Below are 19,814 nucleotides of genomic sequence, written 5' to 3'. Positions count from 1 at the left end.
ACGCCAGGCCTCCCTGTCCACCACCAACTCCCGGAGTCCACCCAGACCCGTGTCCATCGAGTTGGTGATGCCACCCACCACCTCATCCTCTGTCGTTCACTGCTTCATCTGGGGGAACTCTGAGCTCCTGCCAATTTCACTGAAGAAGGTTCTTGTTGCCGTTTAGGCACTAAGTTGCATCCGGCTCTTGCAACACCATGGACTGTAGCCCATCAGGCTCCTCTGCTCATGGGATTTCCAGGCAAGAATACTGGAGTGGGCTGCCATTTCCTTCTCCACTGAAGAAGGTGGAATGACTTCTTTTTCTACATTTTATTGAAGTATAGTTGATTTACAATGTTGGGTTTAATTTCTGCTGCCCAGAAAAGGGATTGATAGATATTCTTTTCCACCGTGGTTTTACCCCGGGACATCGAGCATCGTTCCCTGCGGTGTACATGGATGTTGTACATCTACTCTATATTTAACAGTGTGCAGCCACTAACTTGCATCCCACCCTCCTTCTCTGCTCCTGCCTGGGTGGCTTTGGGGCAAATCCCTTCCCACAAGAGAGGTGGACCTAGCTCTCCATCGCAGAGCCCAGAGTCCCTGTGTGGAGGCCTGGTCAGTGCTCCGGGTCTGGGAGGTGCCGCAGCCTGCCTAGGGGGCGGGAGGGCATTCCCACTTGTGTGTTACAGGCGGGGAAGCTGAGCGTCAGAGTCGCTACCAGAGCATCCAGGGACTGTCTGCACGTGGGGCGCCCCCCAGACCCAACCTGGGCCCCCAGGGACGCAGCACCTTGATCTGCTGTTGGAGTTCCAGCAGAGTCCTGTTGGGAGGCTCCCTGGGCGTTTGGTTTGGATCCTGGAAGTGTGTGTGCCTGGATGTTTTCTCCTCTCGTCCACCAGTTAACATCAGAGAGAAACACCACGCCTGCTTTGGAGGAGGGCCTACTCACCTTTGTGCCTGGACCGGGGCGGGGGCTCACCCACATTTCTCGGTGTGCCCATCGTCCAGTGGGCTTCGTTCGTCCAGCCGGCCCAGTCGTCGGGTCTGAGCCTCACACGTACACGTTCCAGGCTGCATTTCCACTCTTTGTGACATTCCTCAGGCCCAGCCGTCTGTGAATTCTTTGATATGAACGTCGGTTAATCATTTCTGACACAGAGCGTGGATCTATTTCGTTCCCAAGACTTGCCCCTCCTGGTATCTGGTTTCGAGCCCCCACCCCACACCTCCTTCCCTTGCAACCAGCATTTGAAATGGAACCCCCATCCGCCTCCCTGATGAGGAATTGTCTGTAGCAGGTTAAAAGGCTGTAGAAATATGAGCGCTTCGTGGGGACCAAGCCCTATTGTGTCACAAACAATCCCCACGGGCTGCTCCGGGACCCCTGAATGGAAAAGCCCAGGGAGGGGGGGTTGCTGCCCAGGGAGAAGAAATAGCTGAAGGGAAATAAAAAGGGGCAGACCCCAAGTGACGACTTGGGGCGGGTTCGCTGGGAGCCAGGAACCCGGATCCGCACAGATTTGCAAAGCTGGTTGTTTTGGCCCCCCCCCCCCCCACCGATGCGCAAGGCATCCTTCAGAACTCTTCTCCGGGGTGGGCACGGTGGCCCTGTCCTCACTGGCCCCGATCCCGCCTGCCCGTGGTGGGCTCTGCTCGGGGCAGCCTGTGGGCACTGAGCAGTGTAGTCTGCCCCTTCTTCAGGCCCTGCTGGCTGGCCTGGGCCTCCAGCTCTTGGATCGTATGCTGTGTCCCCTTGGCCCCTGGGTGTCCACGCCAGGCCGCTGTGGGGTGGGGCTCGGGGTGAGAAAAGGGCAGGGATCCCCCGACTGGGATAGCTGCCCCCTGGGGCCAGGCCCCAGGAGGGAATGTCAGGGCTCGGGCCTTTATCTGTCCTGTGCCCGGAGCCCCTTTCGCTTGAGAAGTAAGGTGACTTATGTCCTGCCACATGGCCCCTTTATTCCTGGCCGTCTTTTTCTCTTGCACAAACTTTAAAAATTCATCTTGAAGATGTGAAGGGGCAGCTCATTTCGCCTTGCTGTCTGTTCTTTGCTCCTCCCCTCTGTGCCCACAGAGCCTTGCATGCCTTCTCCTCCCCAGCCCCAGTCTCGCCCTGAATGCTCGGGTGAACCGCTCGCATCACAGTCCCTCCTGCCAACGCGCGGCTGGCCGTGTGCGCCTGAGCCAGGCGCCGTCGCCGCCTCACGATTGTCCTGATTCCTCCCCCCCACCAGCCATCCAGCCATGCTTTGTCTTCCCTCGACCAAGATGGATGAGCTGAGCCCAGATCAGACACCTTGCTGGGGCCTTTGTTCCTCCCAAACCCCCAAGTCAGGCTGACTGTGTCGACACACACACTTCCCAAGCCTGATGGAGAACGCTCGCTGCTCTTTCTGCCTGTAATTGCTTGTGAGTCTCTCTAGGAAGGCTTTGGGATGCAGTTTATCCTCGTTTGACAGATAGAAAAAACAGGGAAGGTGAATGGTGGGTGTCCATCCAATTTTTTTTTTCTAATTGGGTGAAATTTACATAAAATTAACCATTTAAAGTGGCATTTAGTGCATTCATGATGCTGTGCAGCCACCACCTTTATCTAGATCTGAGATATTTCCATCACCCTGAAAGGAAACTCCGTACTCATTACCAGCCCCTCCCAGCCCTCCCCACCACGCCCACCCCGTGAAATCACTCCTCTACTTTCCGTGTCTCTGTCTGGACACATCACATAAATTGGGTCACACAAGGCGTGATGTGTGTTGCGTGGCGCAGAAGGCGTCTGTGCCAGGCATCTCTCACTTGGCGTAATGTCTTGGAGGCTCACCCACATTGTCGCGTATAACAGTATTTCGTTCCTTTTTAATGGCTGAATAATAGTCCATTGAATGGCTATACCACATTCCGTTTATCTGTTCACTTGCTGATGGACTTTGGGGTTGTTTTGCCTTTTAGCTGCTGTGAACAGTACTACTGAGACCTTTTGTGAACAGGTTTTTGTTGAGTCCCTGTGTTCGGTTCTCTGGGGTCTATTCTTAGCAGTGGTTTCCTGGGTCACGTGGGGCCCCAGCTCAGTACTCCCTGAAGTTGCTCAGTCGTGTCCGACTCTTTTCGACCCCATGGACTGTAGCCTACGAGGCTCCTCTGTCCATGGAATTTTCCAGGCAAGAATACTGGAGTGCGTTGCCATATCCTTCTCCAGGGGATCTTCCCCACCCAGGGATCAAACCCACATCTCCTGCATCTCTTCCATTGCAGGCGGGTTCTTTACCACTGAGCCATCGGGCAAGCCCCGGGTCACGTGGCTGCTGTGTTGAACTCTTTGAGGACCCTCGTCCATGTGTTCTGAGTCACTGCAGCTTTGGTTCCTGTTACCCACAGCCTTCCCCCCAGCTCCCTTCTTGTTCTCCTGGCGATCCTGACCACACGTGGACAGTTGGCCTGGGGGTGAGGCTGGCCGGCCTGGCATTCTGCTGGTTTAGGAGTAGTGGCCATGCTGCGGAGTCGGCGCTGGCCCCGGGATGTCGTGGCTCCTCCCCGAAACCTCCCTGTGCGTCTCTCCTGCTGGTACTCACAGTTCTTACTCTGCGGGTGCTCAGTTCTGTGGTCCAAAGGGCCGTCTCTTTTGGCCCAGTGGCTGGTGGATGTGGGAGCAGGAACGAAGAAGCAGACGCCAGTCCTTGTTTATTTCCCCCCGCCTTCTGCTGCAATGAAGTGACGCCAGACTCTGAAATCTGTCTTACCAGTGAAACCTGTCTCACGTCTGTAAGTGCTGCTGTAAATACAAATGCTGATTTTTTTTGTTTTTTGTGTTTTTCTGTCTTTCCGTTTTCCTCCTCGTTTCCGTTTGAAGCCCGTGGCTCTGAGCTGCTGATTATCAGCAGCAGTTTACAACAACCGCAGTTGTGTAGACAGCAGGTTCGTTTCACTAGCGCCTCCCAAGTATAAATGCTGTTTACGTCCTTCCCCTGAAAGGCTCACACCCATCCCCAAAAATGTAAATTGCAAGTTGTAAAGATAATACGGGGCTTGCACAGCTGGAGGACGGTTCTTTCCCCGGGATCGCACCTAATATTTAAGCGTCTCATAATAGGCACTTGGACGTGTTCTCTAAAGGGGACTGCTATTACAGAGCGAGAAAACAGGTTATTTTTTTACTTATCTAACTGTTGCTTAACCAAAGGTGAAATCTTTAAAGGAATAGCTTAGCCGACCTTGTGATCTCACCAACTGACGCAGAAGAAAATGGAGAGAATTATGCGCGAGCTGGGCCACCACGGGCAGGGGCAGTCTTCCTCTGGCTCTACCTGAGAAGGGCTCGAGGGAGGCTCCGGCGTCTCACGTTGACGTCGTCCTGAGGTCCCTGTCGCACAGAGAGGATGGGTATTCCAGCATTAAACCTTCGTCTTGTAGACAGAGAGACAGGTGTAGTGATGGCCTTGTTCGGGTCGGATGGTGGCCAAGGAGGAAGCAGGAGGTTTGGCTGGGGTTGCCAGGTATAGTGATTTAGGCTGTGCAGAGCGCAACTCCAGAGGGTAAGGCCAGGGCGAGCGAGGCCTCCTGGAGTCACACAGCTCGGCCGCCTGGCTGAGCTCCTGTTACCAGAAACCCCACGTCCTGCCTTTCGGCCCGGCATCCTCAATCAAACGGAGACTTTTTTTGTTCCTATTAAAAAACTGAAGGTTTGGAGAAAAGGAAACCGAAGGTTTGGAATGAACTGTGTAGTTGTTATTTCCCCGTGAAAAGACATCGAAGATGATTCAATTAAATTCTCTGTTTTTACAACTCCCCATTTCCAATATTATCATAAAGAAGCATCGAATTTCATCATTATAAACTCGACTGGACCCCAGACCTATCACGTGGAGGCCCTGAGCCCTTGCTCTTGGGGTTGATGGACAGTCCCCGCTGGGACTGGGAGCAAATGTTCTCTGGGGGGGAGGAAGGAGCCCCCACACGTCGCGTGCGGATGGTGAAGCGTGGTGACCCTCTGGGTTAGCCCACACGCCCCCTCAGGAGGCAGCGCTCGTCCAGGCTGTGCAGATGGGGAAGGGGCCCAGGCGCCTGGCCTGGCCCGAGCCTGCCCTCTGCATTTCCGGAACAGTGCCCCTTCCTGTATCACGTGGCTGGTGTGAACGGCGCTGTGTCTCCCGTTAGGAGGAGTCTGAGGGCCGTCTGGGTGGGTGTGCTGGGTGTCCTCGAGGGCTGGCCGGTGGGGGACTGGTGAGGAATGCCCAGGATGAGCGGGCTGCCCAGGGAGAGGGAGTCAGTCCTCGGATGTGAACCTCAGCCTCCCTGCTTGGGGAACGCACTCCTTCCAGAAGTGGGCAGGCTGCCCCCTGCGCAGTGGTCCCAGGGAATTCTTCTAAACAACCCTGGGCAGGGAGACCAAGTGTGTGAGAACCACGGGGACACCAGGGAACGCGGGGAGCTGGGGAGGACGGTGACTGATCTGGGGCACAGAGGGTGGCTGACCTCGGGCCAGCCAAAGGGGCTGGAGGGTCACCCCCGGGCCAGGAAGAGCATGAGCCCTCGAGGGGTGAGCACCTGGGGTTGCCATCCTTCTGGGCCAGATGAGGGGTACCCCGCCGGGTGTGGGAGCACTGACTGTGCAGCCCTCACCCCAGGAACCAGGTCAGGAGGTGCGTGGACATGGTCTGGCCAAGGAGTGGACTCACACGGATATTCAGGAGGGGTCCCGGGGCCCTGGTGTCGGCTGTGGGACGAGACACACAGACTAGGGGGCTGACGGCAGACCGGCCTTCTCCCCGGTCCTGGAGACGGGCATCTGGAGCCAGCTGTGTGCAGGGCCTCCCGAGGGCTGCAGGGCACGCTCCTTTTTGTCTCCGTCAGGGGTGCTGGCGCCCTTGGCTGTGGCAGCGTCACCCGCCTCTGGCTCCATCGTCACACGACGTCTCCCTGGGTGACTGTGTGTGTGAGGGTCTGTCCCGCTGCAGCACGCCCTCAGCCCAACCAGTTACGTCTGCCAGATGCCAGTTTCCAAACAAGGCCACATTCTGGGGTTCTGGGAGGGACGTAAGTTTGGGGGGCTCCCCGTTCACCCAGAACAGGTGGTTTGGAGACTAATTTAAGACCAGGCTAGTGGGGGGGGCGTGTGCCGGGGCTGGGGAACCGGCTGGGGGCGCTGGCGGGAGGTCACACTGACGGCTTTCTCATCCCCCAGCCCAACATCGGCCGCCTGGGCCTGCCCCACGGGCCGTCCGGAGAGAAGGTGGCCGTGGTGACCGTGGACGACTGTGACACGGCTGTGGCCGTGCGCTTCGGCAGCTTTGTCGGGAACTACAGCTGTGCTGCCCAGGGCACTCAGAGCGGCTCCAAGAAGTGAGTGTCCCGGGGGCGGGCCCTGCAGTGCGCCCTGTCCACAGCCACTGCACCAGAGGGGTCGCCCAGGACGGGCCGCAGCGCGGGGCACTCTGGGCCTGGAGTCCTGGCAGTCCCAGTCTGGGGTGAAGTCGCGTTTCGTCCCTCATCCCTCGATATGTCAAAGCCTCCCAGAACAGGTCCCCTTAGACTCATCTGCCTAAGCGGTGGCCAGGCCACACCCAGAGTTGTGACGGCCGGCGTGCTGAGCCCAGAAGCCCTTGCCAGCCCTGTCTCCACGGGAGCCCTGGCTTTGTTCCAGAAAGCGCTGGTCCCTGCGATTCAGGGCTGGGTCAGTGAGCCCTCTGTTAGGTCCAAGCGGCTGCATCACCATGTGGATGCCGGGGTCCGTGGGGCCCATCGTAACCCCGGGCAGAGACATGCTGACGTGGATGTTTCCAGTCGAGGGGCAAGAAGGGTCCATGCAGGACTCAACTGGGATTGCTTGGGTGGGATATTCACTAAGCTCTTTGAACCCCACGGTTAGTTGAGCCTGGTCTGCTGGGGCGTCCGGTATGAAATGTGCCTGTTTCCTAGGCTCCCCGCCCCCAGCTGTGGTGCAGGTGGGGCGCCCCCGGCTCAGTGATGGGACAGGTGTGCACCCGCAGAGCCAGCCAGGGTTCGTGTTTGCCGTGACCTCCACTCAAGGTCGTTAGGGACCAGAGGCAGGTGGCACCACTGTTCGGCTCTGCGTGTCCTGTTGCGGTGTGGACAGGCCAGGCCAGCAGGCAGGACTCGGGCGGCCACCCGAAACCTCCCGTTTGTCAGGACCTGATGCGAGGGGGTAAACTGAGGCACGGAGCGGCTGAGAGCCGGGGGCGGCCCCGGAAGCAGGATCTGCCGAGTGTGTTCCGGCCTCTTGGCCGCCTGCTTCCTTGGCCTGCCCACCTGTTGGATTTACTGCTGCTCAGGGTGACGAGTCGGAGAAGGCAAAGGCACCCCACTCCAGCACTCTTGCCTGGAAAATCCCATGGATGGAGGAGTCTGATAGGCTGCAGTCCATGGGGTCACTAAGAGTTGGACATGACTGAGCGACTTCACTTTCACTTTTAACTTTCCTGCATTGGAAAAGGAAATTGCAACCCACTCCAGTGTTCTTGCCTGGAGAATCCCAGGGACGGGGGAGCCTGGTGGGCTGCCGTCTATGGGGTCGCAGAGAGTTGGACACGACTGAAGCGACTCAGCAGCAGCAGCAGCAGCAGGGTGACGAGTGAGCCCGCAGCTGAGGCCACGGCTCAGCAACACCAGGTTATGGCAACGCCAGGGTCCCCCTCGCCAGCCCGCCATTTCAGCGGTTGACGTTGCCTCCACAGGTCCCTGGACCTGACCGGGCCGCTGCTCCTGGGGGGCGTCCCCAACCTGCCTGAAGACTTCCCGGTGCGGAACCGGCAGTTCGTGGGCTGCATGCGGAACCTGTCTATCGACGGCAGGCACGTGGACATGGCCAGTTTCATCGCCAACAACGGCACCAGGGCAGGTGCGGCGGGGGCATCATGGGGTTGCGGTGGCCAGGCAGGGAGGGCATCCTCCACCTCCTGGCCCTCAGGCCTGCCACCGACCCAGACCCAGGATCCCAGGTCCCCAGGTGGCCTGGTCGGCTGGCGGGCTGGGCCCGCGGCCCCGGGCCTCCAGACATGGGCGTTCCATGGCGTCTCAGGTCTTAGATCCTAACGGCCCAGAGGGGCCCGGGTCTGCCCGCCACCTCTCCAGCTATGTCCACGGGACGCATCTCCCTGCCGCGTGGGTTGGTGCTGAGAGACACGAGTAGACCCCCACCCCACCCCCTCGTGGTTCTCTGCTCCGTCTCGTGCTCTGAGCCCATGCCCTGCGCTCCATCTCCAGGCTGCGCTGCTCAGCGGAACTTCTGTGACGGGACCTGGTGTCAGAACGGGGGCACCTGTGTCAGCGGCTGGAACACATACCTGTGCGAGTGCCCGCTCCGCTTTGGCGGCAAGAACTGCGAGCAAGGTGAGAGCTGGCGCGGTGGGTGCCGGGTGCCCCGGCCTCCCGTGGCACGTGTGTCCCCAGGCCTGGGTCCTGGTGGGGAGCTGGGGGGGCAGGGCAGCCCAGGGCCAGGGCTGCGGGCACCATGGTGCGTGATGTTGGAGCAGAGGCCGGGCACCCAGGATGGGTCTGCAGGACCCAGCCCTTTGCGTGAGCTGGACCAGCGTGGCGTGGGGTGTCCACGAGGGCCAGAGGAGCGGGCGGGGCCTGGGTGAGCCTCCTGGGGGCTGTGTGTCTTCTCACGGGCACCCTGAGCTGCCAGGGGCAGCTCCCCAGGCCCCGCGCCCCCACGCCCCTTCTCACCACCCCAGGGCTCCGCCAGCTGGCCGCCTCCCCGCCGGACCGCACACTTTGTGGCATCAAAGCCTGGGCCTCCCCCCAGACCCCACCCCTGCTGTTGTCGAAACTGGCAGGTTTTAAATGATTCGTTCATCTTGAAGCAACATGGTGTTAAATAAGAGCAGTGATTTAGAACCCACTGACGCTCCTTACAGTTGAGGGGCCTAAAGGGGCAGACGGAGGCCACACCAGCTTGGACCCTCTCCCTGGGTCTGCCTTACAGTCAAGGGGCCCAAAGGGGCAGACGGAGGCCAGACCAGCTTGGACCCCCTCCCTGGGTCTGCCTGGAGGTGTTGTTGGTGTTGTTCAGTTGCTCAATTACGTGCGACTCTTTGCAACCCCGTGGACTGCAGCACGCCAGGTTTGGAGCTGCCCGGAGCCCGTTAGCAAGTTGATGGCCTGGGGAAGTCCTGCCTGTGGCCGCCCGCTGGCCCCCAACCCACAGCCTCTCCGTAGAAGGCAGACGCTCCTCACCCCAGCCTGCACACCCCGAGGGATGGGCTCGGGGTTCTCCTGTGGCTGTTTGCGGGCGTGGGGACCACGGCTTCCCTGAGATTCCCTTAAGGAGGTGATGAGCAGAAGTGGGCGGGCCCCGTGATAGGAGGTTCTCAAGGGGAGCAGAGTTCACAGCGCGGGCGAGAGAGTGGAGCTAGCGGGCAGCTCACCTGTGCCGGGCGGTCCACCCTGCTCAGGGCCATAGCGACGGAGCTGAGACGCATGACATGGGAGCCGAGGTGTCGTGTTACGACCGCAGTCCTTGTCCGGGACGCGGTCACTGGTCAGGGCCCCCTGCTTTGTGTCACGAGGCAGCTGACGCCTTTCAAGGCCCCAAAGGTCTGCTTTCCGTGTAGCAGGTGGGCACGGCCCATGCAGGCCCTGTGGCCAGGTTAGGTCCAGCCCCAGCTGAACGCCGCGTGCAGGAAGCTGGGGTCACGGGAGGGGCAGAGGCCCCTGGGGGACACAGCACCATCGGGCCGCCTGCCCTCGGAGTTCCTGTTATGGAGGCCGGGAGCCTGGCTCCGACTGTGCCAGAGCAAACAGCTGCCAGGGCTGGGTTCCTGAGAACAGGAACCAGATGCTGGTGCCCACGGGGCTCAGTGGCCCCCCGAGGCCGCCCCCGTCTGGCATGCCCCGTGCTGCCCAACCTCGTGGGGATGGCCACGGGCCCACCTGGGGACCTGGGCTGAGGCTCTGGGAGCGGCCCTGAAGCCTGTGATACGCAGGGGTCTGGAGGCAGAGACGAAGCGGGGTGGGCTCAGCGTCACCCCGCCCACTGGTCTGTCTGGAGGCAGAGACGAAGCAGGGTGGGCTCAGCGTCACAGACGAAGCGGGGTGGGCTCAGCGTCAGGTGTGTGTTGGGGGCGGGGGGCAGGTAGACTAGGCTCTCAGGGGCCCCCACTGAGCCCAAGGGTCCTGCGCTGTCCCGTTCTGCCTGCAAGCCCCTTCCCTTACACGGGCCTGCTTGAGAAGCCCCAGGCCTGAGCCTCACTGTCCAGGAGGGTGGCCTGTGTCCTGGGGGGTGAGAGGAGGTTTCTGCAGGGCCCAGAGTTCCTGGACTCAGAGGGCGAGTGCTCTAAAGTAGAAGTCTGAGGTCAGTTCTGCATTAAAATAAGAAAGGCCCAGGGTTTCTCCCCTCCCGCTCCCTGGGGCCCTGTCCCGCCCTCTGCTGCTGAAACGACTCTCAGGGGCCGTCTGATGCGGGGAGCCTGTGTCTGTGTCCACAGTCATGCCCCACCCCCAGCGCTTCAGCGGGGAGAGCGTCGTGTCCTGGAGCGACCTGGACATCATCATCTCCGTGCCCTGGTACCTGGGGCTCATGTTCCGGACCAGGAAGGAGGACGGCGTGCTGATGGAGGCCACGGCGGGCGTGTCCTCCCGGCTCCATCTCCAGGTGAGTGGGAGCCCCGTCCCACCCCGGGTGCTGCAGGACAGCTGTACACCCACGTGAGGCGACCAGAGGCTCGGGCCGTCCGCCCTGAAGCCGGGCCTTCCCACTGCCCTCGAGGGGCGCCTGGTCACTTCTCTCTGCCCACGCCCCTGAAGGACCAGGAGAATGTGACCACCCAGCGCCCAGCACCAGATCAGTCAGCCTGTCAACCCTGCTGGGCGGGGGCTGGGGGCGCGGAGCCCAGGGGGAGCCCCTTCTCTTCTCCCACCTGCCCCACCCCCACCTGCCTCTCACGCCTCCCTGTCCCCTCCCCCGTCTCTGCTCAGGTGCGTCTCCCGCGCAGGCGCGTTCAGGTCGCACTGAAGGTGCAGTGTGTGCCTCCCGGGTAATCACGGCCACCATTGCTTTTCCCTTATTAACCAGGAATTGTATGGGTTTACCAGGCGGCCCCAGATGCCAGCTCTGGGCCGGACCACGGCGGGTGCTCCTCTGCCCGGGCATGGGGTTTCCCTCTGTGCTGGTTTTGCCGTTGGAACAAATTAAATTGGCTGATTCAGGTGACGAGTGGGCGCTCGCGGGCTGTCATTGGCAATGGGGTCTCCGTCGGAAAAAAGTACGCTCTCAATGGAACAACACCCAAAGCCACGAACTCCTGTATTGTCTGAGTAATTAAGGTATGAGTAGCTGATTCAAACATGAAGGGTTTCTGCCAGGAACCGTGGCCAGCGCCTCCCTGTGGAAGCCTGGGTGGCAAACGTGGTGACCTCGGGGCGGCAGGGGGATCTTCCAGACCCCGGAGGCCACCCAGAAGGCCGCCCCAGGGCCGTTCCCAAAGGCTGGTCAGCTGGGGATTACAGACTACTCTGGGCTGTTTCCACACGACGCTTGTGGAATGCAGGCCTCCCGCGGCCTGTGTGCTCTGGGGCGGTCTCCACGGTGTTCCCAGCCTCCGCAGCAGCCCAGACAAGGCACAGAGTCGTCCTGCAGCCGGAACAATTTGGCTGATTGCTCTTAGGCGCCCTAAATCCACCTCCATTGTCAAGTGGGAATCACCTGGCTGCTGCTAAATGCTCTCCTAAATCCGGCGACAGACCTCAGGTGGCAAGCAGCTACTCCCAGTGCCCTGGGATCATTCTGCAGGCGCTGCTTTTGTTTGTGGTGGTACGTCATTTCATCGTGGAGCTGCTGGCTTCGGGGCTTTGTTAGCGAGGACAGCGAGAGAGAATGGCAGGGCAAGTTTAATGAGTTGACTGGGGCTTCTGCAAAACGAAGGGAAACGAAATATAAAAAGGTGAAAAACTGCCTTCTTCCGTTGACTCTCAGTTAAGACTGAAAAGTGAAATACATTACTAGCTGCGTTGTCTTTATAATCAGCTAAACACATTTTCTGTTTTCCGTCAAGATTTCTTCTTTGGCCCTTCGGGTATTGGTAAGCAGCTCTCTCAGTTAGCAGACAGGTGGCGTTTTTAGCCGTTTTGTTATTGTTTCCAGCGTAACCGCAGGACAGAGAACGTTCGCCGTGTGATTTCGGACCTTTGAGATGTGCTGAGACTTGCTTGTGAGCCCCGCATTTGGTGATTTTTGTCGATGTTCTACCTACACTTGAAAAAAACACGTGTTCACCGCAGTCGAGTTCTGTAGCGTTCTGTGTCTGTCAAGTAGGTGGCGTGTGTTCATGGCGCGTTCACATTTTTTTCTGTCCTTATTGCTTTAGGGAGTTTACTCAGCTGCTGAGAGAGGTGAGTTAATCTCCAGCCTCGACTGTGGCTCATCTCTGAGCCCCTCTGGACCTGTCCGCTCCTGCTTTGTGGATCTGGAGGCTCCATTGTTGTTCTGGTTGTCACTGTTCAGTTGCCCAGTCATGTCCGACTCTGTGACCTCATGGACTGCAGCCCACCCGGCTCCCTGTCCCTCACCATCTCCCGAGGTTTGCCCAAGCTTACTTCCATTGCCTCGGCGATGCCATTCAGCCATCTCATCCTCTGATGCCCTCTTCTCCTGCCCTCAGTCTTTCCCAGCATCAGGGACTTTTCCAGTGAACCAGCTGTTTGCATCAGATGGCCAAGATACTGGAGTTTCAGCTTCAGCATCAGTCCTTCCAACCGGTATTCAGGGTTGATTTCCCTTAAGGTTGGTTTGATCTCCCTGCTGTCCAGGGGACCCTCAGGAGTCTTCTCCAGCACCGTGGTTCGAAGGCATCAATTCTTCAGCATTCTGCCTTCTTTATGGTCCAGCTCTCACAGCCGTATGTGACCGCTAGAAGACCTTAGCCTTGACTAGACGGACCTTTGTCGGCAGAGTAATGTCTCTGCTTTCCAACACACTGCCTAGGTTTGTCATCGCTTTCCTGCCAAGAAACAGTCGTCTTCTGATTTCATGGCTGCAGTCACCATCCACAGTGAGTTTAGAGACAAGAGGAAATCTGTCACTGCTTCCACCTTTTCCCCTTCTGTCTGCCATGAACTAATGGGGCCGGATGCCATGATCTTAGTTTTTTCAATATTTAGTATTAAGCTGGCTTTTTCTCTCTCCTCCTTCACCCTCATCAAGAGGCTCTTCAGTTCCTCTTCACTTTCTGCCATTAGCATGGTATCATCAGCATGTCTGAGGTTGATGTTTCTCCTGCCTATCTTGATTCCAGCTTGTTACTCACCCAGCCCGGCATTTCTCACGATGTGCTCAGCATGGAGGTTAAACAAACAGGGTGGGAGCAGACGGGCCTGTGGTGCTCCTTTCTCAATCTTGAACCAGTCAGTTGTTCCACACAGGGTTCTGTTGTTTGTCAGGAGGCGGGTAAGATGGTCTGGTATTCCCGTCTCTTTAAGAGCTTTCCAGTTTGTTGTGATCCACACAGTCAAAGGCTTTAGTGCAGTCGATGAAACAGAGGTAGATGTTTTTCTGGAACTCCCTAGCTTTCTCTATAATCCAGTGAATGTTGGCAGTCTGAGCTCTGGTTCCTCTTCCTTTTCTAAACCCAGCTTGGAAGTTCTTGGTTCACATAGGCTGAAGCCTAGCATGCAGGATTTTAAGCATGACCTCACTAGCGTGGGGGATGAGTGTAAGTGTCCAGTGTTCAGTACTGCCCTCCTTGGGAACTGGGGTGAGGACTGGTCTTTCCCAGTCCTGTGGCCACTGCAGGGTCTTGCAGATTTGCTGACACATTGAATGCAACACCTTGATGGCATCACGCTTTAGGGTTTTGAGTAGTTCTGCTGGAATTCCATCGCATCCGCTAGCTTTATTAGCAGCAGGGCTTCCTGAGGCCCATGTGACTTCGCTTTCTAGAATGTCTGGCTCTGGGTGATGTGATTAGGCAATGTTATTAGGTGCATACAATTTTAGGATTGTTTTATCTTTCTGGAATATTGACTCTGTTATCACGATGAAAATCCTCTTTATTTTCATAATTATTTTTGCCTTAGAATCTACTTTGTCTCCTGTTAATATAGCTGTGCTTAGCTTTTGTTGGTGTTTCTGTGATGTATCTTTTTCTATCTTTCTCCTTTCAACATTTCTGTTTCCTCGTATTTCAGGTTCCTTATATTCAGCAGTGCACTAACAGTGTTTTTTTTTTAACATGCTCTGTATGTAATTTGAAGTTAGGTTCGTTACAACACTGTGTTTTTAGATTTCTAACATGTATTTTTGGAAGTGTAGTTGATTTACAGTCTTAAAGTATTTAAACATGGTAGCTTGAGTCTTATGAAACAAGGAATAATTATATCCAGAAATAAGTCTACTGGTACCTGAATCAGTCTCCTTGAAAGCTCTGTGGTTCCCATTACTGTTTTCACGTCTGTGTCTGATGGTTCTCTCATCTGGATTCCCAAGAGTCTGTTGTAAGACACCGTCCTCTCTCCTGGCGTTCTTGGTTATTTTTGATTGAATACTGGACATCATGTTGACAAGCAAGAGGCAGTTTGAAACAAGGATGGTGGTGTCATTATCCCCTGTGTTTGCTTCTGGTTGCAGCCCTCACCCTGGGCAGGCTCAGAATTCCACTTCCTCTCCTCCCAGCCGCACAGGCCAAGAAAGCTTCGCACAGCTCTCAGCCTCATCAGTTCCTCCCAGAGCCGTCTGGCAGCCGTGCGGCAGGGCCGAGCGCGTCCCTGCAGACCCCCACCCTCTGCCTGGCTGTGCTTCTGTGACTTGCAGTGCCTTGGGTCACTCTGGTGCCTTGGACAGCCGTGCGTTAAGATTCTGCCTCATTTTCCCGGGTGTGCTCAGGAGGCGGGCTGGTCCAAACTGCCCAGTCCTTCACTGGAGAAAGGGAACCATGATCTCAGCGTTGCCCCAGCTACGTTCTCTCAAAACACGAACGTCTTAGGCCGGTTACCACGCTGACTTCTGTCTTTTCATACATATATTTGAACATGGTGGCCTGAATCTTGTCCCATAAAATGAAACATTTACATCCAAAAATAAGAGCCCAATAGTCAACAGAACCTGTGATTGTTCCGATACCTAAGTCCAGGGGGCTTCGTCTTACTTGATCTCTGCCAATATTTGACGCTTCTTACCGTATAAGAGGGGCTTCCCTGGTGGCTCAGCTGGTAAAGAATCCGCCTGCAATGCAGGAGACCCTGGTTTGATTCCTGGGTCAGGAAGATCTGCTGGAGAAGGGATAGGCTACCCACTCCAGTATTCTTGGGCTTCCCTCACAGCTCAGTTGGTAAAGAATCTGCCTGCAATGCAGGAGACCTGGGTTCGATCCCTGGGTTGGAAGGATCCCCTGGAGAAGGGAATGGCTACCCACTCCAGTATTCTGGCCTGGAGAATTAGGGTCGCAAAGAGTCGGGCACGACTGAGTGACTTTCACTTCACTTCACTTCATCATAGAAGAAAGCATGTGATTCTGGAACATGTGACAGGCAACAGCAAATTAGACTTTGCCCAATTTTTATGTTCATCTTTAACTCGGTGCCCCACGGTGAGTCTGTCTGCATGGCTTTGTTCCTTAAGTGACTGCGATGTGGTTTGTATCTTGTCATCACTGCCTCAGTCCCCAGTGGAGCTCTTCCCGTCCTGCAGATCCTGAACAACCACGTCCAGTTCGAGGTGTCCCACGGCGCCTCGGACGTGGTGTCCATGCAGCTGTCCAGGTCACGCGTGACCGACGGGGAGTGGCACCACCTGCTGATAGAACTGAAGAGCGCCACGGAGGGCAAAGACATCAAGTACCTGGCCGTCATGACCCTGGACTACGGCATGGACCAGGTGAGTGGGCCTGCGGGAACGCAGGGGGACCCCGCCAGGTGCCAGGTGCTTGTGGATTTGGAGGAGTGCTTTCTGGGCTCCCCTGAACTCGGGTCTGATGTTCCTCCTTCTGCTGGGGTCCCAGGAGCCTGCACCTCATCCCTGCCTAGACGGTTTCTTGTAGCAAAGCTGGCTTGAGCCACAGCCGTTCTGTGCTGTGCGTCTGGGGTACACAGATGGATCTGGTGGGGGCACATGACCGAGGTGCCGGAGGGGCTGTGGGCCCCCGGAGAGACACACCTGTTGCAGCTGGGCAGGTGGCATGCCAGGCAGGTGACTCAGAGAACGCTGGATCTGCAGGGTGTGAGCCAGGTGACCGGAGGCATGTCAGGGGACCCCCACACACTGGAGGGGCTTCCCTGTGCTTCCTAAGAGCTCTTGGAGTCCAGGCTCTTCCCGCACCTGGCTCTCGGAGTGAATAGCTGCCGTGTTCTGAGCTTGAGGATCCGGCTGAGACTTCCTTAGGTTCCTGCCACCACGGACGGGTTTTACTTTTTTTTAGTTTATCGAACTTTCTTATGCAGTGGCTCATTGGCAGTGCCCATGACAAGTGGGAGGGTGGCCCATGTTCCCCCAGCCGTCCACCTTGGCCGGGTTGGGACACAGACACGTGTCCCCCGGCTGGTTCCCGCACCCCGCCATCTCATGCACGAACAGCTGTGGTCTCCACGGAAATGGCTGCGTGGCCCCCTGTGTGAGGCAGGGACGGCCCCCAGGCTGAGGGGAGCGCCCGGCGTGGCTGGGTTGCAGTCTCTGAGCACGCGCTTCCTAGCCAGGTGTCTGCAGGCGGTGGCCCAGCCCCTCTCTTTGCACAGGACACGGTGCAGATCGGGAACCAGCTTCCCGGGCTGCGGATGAGGAGCCTCATCGTGGGGGGCGTGTCTGAAGACAAGGTGTCCGTGCGTCGCGGCTTCCGGGGCTGCATGCAGGTACCCCGCGTGCGCGCCCTCCCCGACCCCCACCCTGGGCCTCCACGGCGGGCTCAGGGCGGCCGGCACCGCCGTGGGTGTCATGATCGTCCTGCTGGTTTTCAGCAAACGAGTTCACTTGTCTAATCGCCCACCCAACTTGAACACATCGTGTTTCCCACTTACGGCCCCCCTCCTCCCTGCCTCCCCTCGAGTTCTGCACCGCCCTCCCAGCCACCCCCTCGTCCACCTGCAGCCCTGCCTTCATGTCCCGTCCAGAGCCTCCCTCTGGCCGCCTGCAGCAGCCCCCATCCTCACCTGGACGGGCCCCACGCCCATCCCCTAGATCAGGTGTGCTGGCAGCAGCCTGAGGGAGCCGTTCATAACGATGTTCCGCTCATGTCCACCCGCCCCCAGCCTCCCACTGCGGGCGACAGTCCTTCATGCCTGCCCTGCGCTCTTGCGCCTCCGTGATCTGGCCCCATGGTGCTTTGCATGGTGCCTCGACTCCGGACACCCTCTGCACAGCCCCCCGCTTCTCCCAGGAGCTGCTCTGCCCTCCGTCTCCAGCAGCTGTTCTGCTTCCTGCTTCCTCCGTGACCCTCACCATGGAATTATCAGAACATGGAATTAGTCCGTCTCCATCCCAGATGGCCTAAACCCCGTCCTGGGGTCCACACCTGGGGAGGGGCGGCAGTGCGTGCATCCTGGCCTCACTTTTGCAATAAGGGACCCCTGGCTCCCTTTTGGGGATTCCTCCAGCCCCGAGGGACTGACTCTGGGCCCCCCTTTCTGAAACGCAGGGAGTGAGAATGGGGGAGACGGCCACCAACATCGCCACGCTGAACATGAACGACGCCCTCAAGGTCAGGGTGAAGGACGGCTGTGAGGTGGAGGACCCCTGCTCCTCCGGCCCCTGCCCTCCCCACAGCCGCTGCCGCAACACCTGGGGCGGCTACGCCTGCGTCTGTGACAGAGGTGGGCACCTGCCGGCCGCGGGGGCGGCGCCTTCCGTGCTTTAACCTGCCCCGCACGCCGAGCCGGGCGCTGGTCCCCCAGCAGCTCTCTGCCGGCGTGTGGTGCCGGAGCTGTGTTTCGTAACTGAGGAGGGGCCCCTGTGCTGTCTCTTCACCTGGGGGCAGGGACACTCCCGCTGTACCCTCCGGGCACACTGACACGAGGGAGCGGTAGTGAAGGGCACACGCTTGAGAATAACATGTTGGGTGCTCGCCTCTGACTGTCGAGGTGATGCTTGGCTGGTACCGTCAGCTCCCCCAGCCTCCCACCCTCCCCAGGCAGCCTGGGAGGCCCTCTCCTCCGTGTTTCCAGGTCGGACCCCCTGAGTGTCCGTGCTTCCCGTGATTCCAAGGGCCTCTTCAGCTTTCCTCCGCAGAGCAGCCTGGAAAGGGGGTCTCGGGGCAGCCGCAGATTGCAAACACAGGCTCACGCAGAGGGTCTCTCCCCACCCATCCCCCCTCGCAGAACAAGGACCTGCGGTGTGAGAGGCGGGTCCTGGGGTGGGGTAACACTGGCCTGTCCCCGCAGGGTACTTTGGGAAGAGGTGTGTGGATGCGTGTCACATGAACCCCTGCAGGCACGCGGCAGCCTGCGTGCACAGCCCCGACTCCCCGCGCGGCTACGTGTGCGAGTGCGGGTCCAGCCACTACGGGCAGTACTGCGAGAACAGGTGAGCGCCGCCCCCACCGGCGGGCCCGTGCGCTGCCCCCGCTCCCGACCTGCTCTCTCCTCTCTGTTACTGAACCCCAAGTAGGCGAGGTACCTTTTGATCACCTCCATCTGATTCCCCCTTCATCACCACTCGGTGAGTTTACAATAGCTTCATTACGGGGTTTAAAAGCCTCCCCAGGTGGCTCAGTGGTAACGAATCTGCCTGCGAGGCAGGAGACACGGGACATGTGGGTTCAATCCCTGGGTCGGGAAGATCCCCTGGAGGAGGAGATGGCAGCCCACTCCAGTATTCTTGCCTGGAGAATCCCATGGACAGAAGAGCCTGGCGGGTTACAGTCCATGGAGTCCCAGAGAGTCAGACACAACTAAGCGACTGAACAGCAACATATGGTTCTGGATAACAAGGACGTGTCTTTTAATTTGGCATGAAATAAATGAGAATCCAACCGGGCATCTCTCACCAACCCCTACTGAGCTTGTCTCCACCCAAATGCACAGCAGAGCTGCCCAGCCTGCCGGGTGATGGTGGGATGGAGTCAGGGAGGCTGAAGGGAGGGGCACCTCCAGGGGGTGTTCCGGGGGGGACACCAGAGGGCAGAGCCAGCGAGCAGTGATGGCATGAGGCCTGTCTAAGGAGCTCAGAGGGTCAGCCAGTCCCGGGCAGGGCTGGCACATGCTGTCCCAGGCAGCTTCTGGACCGGGGAGACTCCCAGGCCTGAGTGGAGGGCCTGCCCGCAAACTGGGAACAGAGCTCAGCTTTGTGGAGGCCACGGGGGCCCCGCAGAAAGCCGTGGGGGGATCAAGACTGGGTGTCAGAGAGCCTCCGACTCTGGGGTGCAGTGTGGCTCAAGCAGGTGGAAGCCAGAGGCCAGGGCACCGGCTGGGAGGCCATGTGGCGTCCCTGAGGCCTGGCGTTGCCCGTAGCGCAGGGCTGAGGAGGCAGGGGGAAGGGGTCCCCCCCAACGTCGATGCAGATCCGTCAACACCAGACTGGAGCCCCACCCCTGTCCCGGCCGTTTGTATTCCCCTAGTGTGTACACAGTCAGTACTTAATAATTGCTGGTTAGGTGAACAGGTGAGAAGGAGGGATTGACGCTGGTGGGCGGGCGGATGGAAAGCTGTCAGCCAGGGTAGTAAACGCAGGGCAGGGTTTCATTTTGTGGAGCCTGAAGGGCACGCGTGTTGGGTGGCGCCGGGCCACGGAGAGCCAGCCTGGCGTGAGGGTGGCTGTCACCCACCCCGTGGGCCAGGTGTCCTGGTGGGGGGTGCTGGGCAGTGTGACGCGGGAGGCTGGGTCAGGGTGTCACCAGTGTCTTCCAGACCTGGGCCCCTGAAGGCTGGGCCTGGCACGTGAGAGGCTAAGGGCTCCT

General features: G+C 58.5%; 1 protein-coding gene across 2 annotated transcripts in view; it reads left to right on the top strand.

The window, feature by feature from the left end:
- CELSR1 (cadherin EGF LAG seven-pass G-type receptor 1) overlaps positions 1-19,814 on the top strand; it is a 144,682-nt gene that overhangs the window by 92,752 nt on the left and 32,116 nt on the right. For both annotated transcript variants that reach the window (XM_061418859.1, XM_061418858.1), the window contains exons 6-13: positions 6,164-6,321; positions 7,674-7,837; positions 8,203-8,328; positions 10,428-10,594; positions 15,623-15,808; positions 16,663-16,776; positions 17,559-17,733; positions 18,301-18,442. In XM_061418859.1, the coding sequence (XP_061274843.1) occupies positions 6,164-6,321; positions 7,674-7,837; positions 8,203-8,328; positions 10,428-10,594; positions 15,623-15,808; positions 16,663-16,776; positions 17,559-17,733; positions 18,301-18,442 (1,232 nt within the window). The remainder of the gene's footprint in view (positions 1-6,163; positions 6,322-7,673; positions 7,838-8,202; positions 8,329-10,427; positions 10,595-15,622; positions 15,809-16,662; positions 16,777-17,558; positions 17,734-18,300; positions 18,443-19,814) is intronic.

Source organism: Bos javanicus, chromosome 5 (assembly GCF_032452875.1).
Source record: "Bos javanicus breed banteng chromosome 5, ARS-OSU_banteng_1.0, whole genome shotgun sequence".
NCBI lineage: Eukaryota > Metazoa > Chordata > Mammalia > Artiodactyla > Bovidae > Bos > Bos javanicus.
This window is presented reverse-complemented; position numbering and strand designations above follow the sequence as displayed.